We start from the raw sequence: 6,000 nt of genomic DNA on the forward strand, positions 1-6,000 counted from the left end.
ATTGCTGTTTGTGGGAGCTTGCTGTGCGCAAATTGGCTGCCGCGTTTCCTATATTACAACAGTGACTGCACTTCAAAAAGTAATTAATTGGCTGTAAAGCGTTTTGGGACGTCGGTGGTTGTGAAAGGCGCTATATAAATGTCTTTTTAAAATATTAAAATCTGCAGCAGTGTACCTGTACATTTAGGTTTATTTGTTTTTTCTCTGCTCCAATCCATGGAGCGGGGACTCGAGCAACATTCAGCTCTTTGTTTATTTATTTGCATGGGGCGGTGTTCCGGTTGGCTGCGGGGTGGAAGTGTCGTTGGATCGGAGTGGCTGTCGCTGATAGCCATCAGCGACGCGCTAATGATGTCAGGGCGTCACGCGCCACATCACGCTGATGCATCAAACCATCCTTCCCCTTCAGTTAAAGGCCGCTTGCGAGCTCTGCAGCCACGTTAGTGGCAGCCACTGGCCGGGCCAGCGTGCCGGCACCCAAGAGGGGGCACGGGGCTGCCTGTTGGCGGCCCGGCCGAACCCGCGGCCGGCATTATCGGGCCCACCTCGGAGTTGGCCGACAATGAAAATAAAATGGCGGCCACGGCAGTGCGCCCTCCCCTTTACGGGCGGAGGTGCCGCCCAGCCACAGGCAGCTTCCCGCCGGGGAAAGCTGTCGGGGGCCACCGAGCGGCGGCGGCTCCGCTCACGGCGCGTGCCCGCGGGGCGGCTAGACGGGCGGCGCGGTGACAATCACCGCCGGCAAAAACATGGAGGGCAATTTATTAAATGTCGGGGACTTTGCACCGACTTGGCGACGAGTCCTTGAGACGGTCACCGCTCTTACAGAACGGGGCGATTATACGGCCGTGTAAATGTGAAGCGATTGCCGATGTTTATCCATCGTCCTTACTGTCTTACTGCAGGCCGACAATAACCTCCCCGTGCACCTGAAGGGAGGGACAGTGGACGCAGTACTCTACCGCATCACCATGGCCATCACAATCGGAGGTAGGGATTAGTGACCGAGAATGTAACACTACGTGACCCTCCCTCACTCTACCCACCCCAGCAGGGCAGTGTAAACTGTGAACAGGAGATTCGAGGCCATGCAGACCCTCAAGCCTGTTCCCCATTCAATTAGATTGTGGCTGACCTGTATCTTAACTCCTTCTGCACGCCTCGGTTCCATATCCCTTAACATCCTTACCCAACAAAAATCTGTCAATTTCAGCCATGAAATTTTCAATTAAACAACCCCCCCCCCCCCCACCCGCTCCCCCCTGGCCTCAAGGGAGATAGTTCCAGATGTCCACCACTTGAGCCTGTTCCTCTGTTCATCTAGATCACAACTGGTCTGTATCTTAACTCCATCTGCCCTTCTTGGTTCCATATCCCTCAATACCTTTCCCTAAAACAAACTCATTCATTTTCAATTGGCCCCCTGGCCTCAACAGCTTTTTGGGGGAGAGAGTTCCAGATTCCCACTGCCCTTTGTGTGATGAAACGCTTCCAGACATCACCCCTGAATGGCCGGGCTATAATTTTAAAGTTGTTCTGGACTTCCCCCCCCCCCCCCCACCAGAGGATATAGTTTCTCTCGATTTACCCCATCAAATCCTTTGGTCATCTTAAACACCTCAAGTAGATCGCCCCTGAATCTTCTGCACCCGAGGGAATACAAGCCTGTTCAATGCTCGGTTCCCGCTCATAAAAGCCCAGCTGAGATAGGGAACTCAGTGCGGGTAGGCCCAGGGCTTGAACCCCACAACCCACCACTCTAGCCACTCCTGCGTTGATACTCAAATTCAACAACAACAACTTGTATTTATATAGCACCTTTAACGTAGTGAAACGTCCCACGGCTTCACTGGGGTATTACGAAATAAAAAATGTTGACACCAAACCACATCAGTGCCGGGACCCCAATTATTTACAATCTATATTAATGACTTGGAAGAAGGGACTGAGTGTAACGTAGCCAAGTTTGCTGATGATACAAAGATGAGAGGAAAAGCAATGTGTGAGGAGGACACAAAAAATCTGCAAAAGGACATAGACAGGCTAAGTGAGTGGGCAGAAATTTGGCAGATGGAATAAAATGTTGGAAAGTATGAGGTCATGCACTTTGGCAGAAAAAAATTATTTAAATGGAGAGAGATTGCAAAGTGCCGCAGTACAGCGGGACCTGGGGGTACTTGTGCATGAAACACAAAAGGATAGTATTCAGGTACAGCAAGTGATCAGGAAGGCCAATGGAATCTTGGCCTTTATTGCAAAGGGGATGGAATATAAAAGCAGGGAAGTCTTGCTACAGTTATACAGGGTATTGGTGAGGCCACACCTGGAATACTGCGTGCAGTTTTGGTTTCCATATTTAAGAAAGGATATACTTGCTTTGGAGGCAGTTCAGAGAAGGTTCACTCGGTTGATTCCGGGGATGAGGGCTTTGACTTATGAGGAAAGGTTGAGTAGGTTGGGCCTCTGCTCATTGGAATTCAGAAGAATGAGAGGTGATCTTATCGAAACGTATAAGATTATGAAGGGGCTTGACAAGGTGGATTCAGAGAAAATGTTTCCATTGATGGGGGAGACTAGAACTAGGGGGCATAATCTTGGAATAAGGGCCACCTATTTAAAAATGAGATGAGGAGAAATTTCTTCTCTCAGAGGGTTGTGAATCTGTGGAATTCACTGCCTCAGAGAGCTGTGGAAGCTGGGACCTTGAATAAATTTAAGACAGAAAAATAGACAGTGTCTTAAACGATAAGGGTTGTGGGGAACGGGCAGGGAAGTTGAGCTGAGTCCATGATCAGATCAGCCATGATCGTATTGAATGGCGGAGCAGGCTCGAGGGGCCGTATGGCCTACTCCTGCTCCTATTTCTTAAGTAGAAATTAGCACAGGTGACCAAAAGCTTGTTCAAAGAGGCAGGTTTTAAGGAGCGTCTTGAAGGAGGAAAGAGAGGTAGAGAGGCGGAGAGGTTTAGGCAGGGAGTTCCAGAGCTTGGGGCCTAGGAAACAGAAGGCTGATGGTTGAGCGATTATAATCAGGGACGTTCAAGAGGGCAGAATTAGAGAAGTGCAGACATCTCGGGGGGTTGTGGGGCTGGAGGAGATTATAGAGATAGGGAGGGGCAGGCCATGGAGGGATTTGAAAATAAGAATTCGACTCATTGCTTAACCGGGAGCCAATGTAGGACAGGGGTGATGGGTGAGCAGGACTTGGTGCGAGTTAGGACTCGGGAAGCCGAGTTTTGGATCACCTCTACTTTATGTTAGAATGTGGGAGGCCAGCCAGGAGTGCACTGGAATAGTCAAGTCTAGAGGTAGCAAAGGCATGAATGAGGGCTTCAGTAGCGGATGAGCTGAGGCATGGGGCGGAGGCGGGCGATGTTACGGAGGTGGAAATAGGCGGTCTTTGTTATGCTGCGGATATGTGGTCAGAAGCTCATTTCAGGGTCACATGTGACACCAAGGTTGCGAAAAGTGTGGTTCAGCCTCCGACAGAAGTTCAGTAACTTAATATATTGAACAAATCGCTGGCCTTGGATGGCGTGGTGAGCAGCTCCACCACTTGGGGAGGTAGTGGAGCAAGTGATGAACGCGCCAGGTTCAATTCCCAATCAGTACTGAGCTGTTCCGGCCCAGGTCAGCAGCCGGGGTGCGAGGGAGGGAGAACCTGCCCAGGGTCCCCGCTCCTGGTGCTCAGGTGCTCTCTGCTGAGCGCTGCACGTGTGTAGCGGCCAGGTGAGGACGGGAGTGGGCCAAGGTATGATGGCCCTCACCTTCGATAGGCTGCCAACACTCGGGTTGAATATCTGCGGGAGTTCTCCCGATCTTCTGCATTAACTTCGGCAAAAGATCAACAGAAGTCCTGGAGAAAGGACTGTAAACATGTACATACATACAGTGACGTACAGGAAAAGGCCCTCTGGCCTATCCAGCCCGTCCCACACAACTGTGATGCCCTGCGCCTTACATTATACACATTCTCCATCCCACCTGAAGCCACGGAATCTCCAGAGAGAGACGAAAAAATCAGCAGCAACAACCAGCATTTATATAGCGCCTTTAATATAGTAAACCATCCCAAGGTGCTTAACAGGAACGTTATCAAACAAAATTTGACACCAAGCCACATACAGAGATATTAGGGCAGGTGACCAAAAGCTTAGTCAGAGAGCTGGGCTTTGAAGAGGGAGAGGTAGAGAGGCAGAGAGGTTTAGGGAGGGAATTCCAGAGCTTGGGGCCTAGACGACTGATGGCACGGCGAACAGTCTGGTTAAGCTTCAGTCGGTGGGGAGGGAAGGGAGTTTGTGGTGGGGACTGACAACAATGGCTTCGGGCTTCCCAGTATTTAATTTGAGGACATTTCTTCTCATAAACCAGATAAAACCCCAAGCCAATTAGGGGGAGAGATTCTTCAAACTTCCTCACCGTCCCTCTTCTGCAATCAAACTAGTCCAGGAGATTACTCTGGCCCGGATTGATGTCAGTCACTCCCTACCGTGCCTCATTTCTTACATTTAGGTCATTTCTCCGGTGTTTTGTGGATGTTCTGCTGAAGTTATGGTGGAAGATCGGGTGAACCCCCAAGGAAATGAACACCATCAAGTGCCGGGGAAACCTACTATCGATGATCTAGGACCGGGGAAACGTGCAGGGAGGGGTGAGGTGGCTGTAGACTCTGTACCCCAGTAAGGACGCCCCCGAGCCAGCAGCTGGGGCACTCTGGAGGGGGGAAATCTGGCCGGGGATGAGCTGCAGACACTGGCCAGGGAGGGAAATCGCAATTTTGGGGAAAGAGGGAAAGCATTCCCACCCTGTTAGGTTGTCCTTTTCAATATTGTGAACTCTCCATTAATGATTGAGCATTCTGTTCACTAAAATTGGCATATTCATCACTGACGTTGAATAGGGTGCACCAAACACTGCACTGTCGTCCGTAATGATTATGTGATCTTTGCACTAATTGCACTCTGATTGCAATAATGATCATCCTCCCTTTCTGTGAATAGTTGGGCTCTTCTGCAATTGTTGTGCACCGTTTTCACTTTATTTTGACTAATAGTTGTGCTCCCTTCTCTACCCCCAGGTACCTGCTACTCCTTGTATAATTTATTACGGGCCTCTTTACCCAGACCAAAGCAGTGAGGGAGAATGCGGGAGCTCAGGCAAGGCTGGCCCAAGAATTCCCTTCCATCATTTTCCGATTTCGGTTGGTGAATTGCAACTCTACAGAAATGAAGAAAAACAGCAGTATAACTCCCTGCCACAGATGTCCAGGGTCGAGCTGTTTCTCTCTCCTCTTCCCATTTGTACTTGAGGTTGCCATTAAAATGTTTTGAAAGGAACAGGGTGAGCTTCCTCAGTGCTTACTGGGCTTTGGGGAAACGCGTCCTTGTGGTGTCAGTCTGCGAGTCACTCTATCTAATGGTATTTTCCAGTCCCACGCTGGAGTAACCTTACTCCAGAATCGGCAGCGGGGGCGATCGTCACCTGCCCAGAGGCAGCAGTACCAGGAAGGTGAAGCGTGCAGCAGGATTTGGGGCTGAATCACCCACAAGATGTCCTGTGCTGTGATCCCGATATCACCACCTGCAACTATGCAGCTCATGTGTGGGGAGGTGGCAAAAAGGTATGGTCCTCGCCCTCCCCCGAGCCAGTCATTACGGTACAGAAGAGATTTACTACAATGGTTCCAGAGATGAGGGATTACAGTTACATGGATAGACCGGAGAAGCTGGGATTGTTCTCCTTAGTACAGAGAAGGCTAAGAGGAGATTTAATAGAGGTGTTTAAACTCATGAAGGGTTTAGATAGATGAAATAAAGAGAACCAGTGCCCAATGGCTGAAGGGTCGATAATAAGAGGGCACAGATTTAAGGTGATTGGCAAAAGAACCAGAGACAACACGGTGAAACACTTATTTACACAACGAGTGGTTAGGATTTGGAATGCACTGCCTGATAGGGCTGTGGAGACAGATTCAATAGTAGCCTTCAAAGGGGATTTGGAT

General features: G+C 49.9%; 1 protein-coding gene across 1 annotated transcript in view; it reads left to right on the forward strand.

Moving 5' to 3' along the window:
• Window positions 1–5,335, forward strand: part of cox7a1 (cytochrome c oxidase subunit 7A1) — a 30,648-nt gene extending 25,313 nt beyond the window's left edge. Inside the window, exons 3-4 of the mRNA XM_070867624.1 lie at window positions 906–990; window positions 5,077–5,335. Coding sequence (XP_070723725.1) covers window positions 906–990; window positions 5,077–5,135 — 144 coding nt within the window. The 3' untranslated portion in view covers window positions 5,136–5,335. The remainder of the gene's footprint in view (window positions 1–905; window positions 991–5,076) is intronic.
• The last annotated feature ends 665 nt before the right edge of the window (window positions 5,336–6,000 follow it).

The sequence above is a fragment of the Pristiophorus japonicus genome, chromosome 26, assembly GCF_044704955.1.
Source record: "Pristiophorus japonicus isolate sPriJap1 chromosome 26, sPriJap1.hap1, whole genome shotgun sequence".
Taxonomy (NCBI): domain Eukaryota; kingdom Metazoa; phylum Chordata; class Chondrichthyes; family Pristiophoridae; genus Pristiophorus; species Pristiophorus japonicus.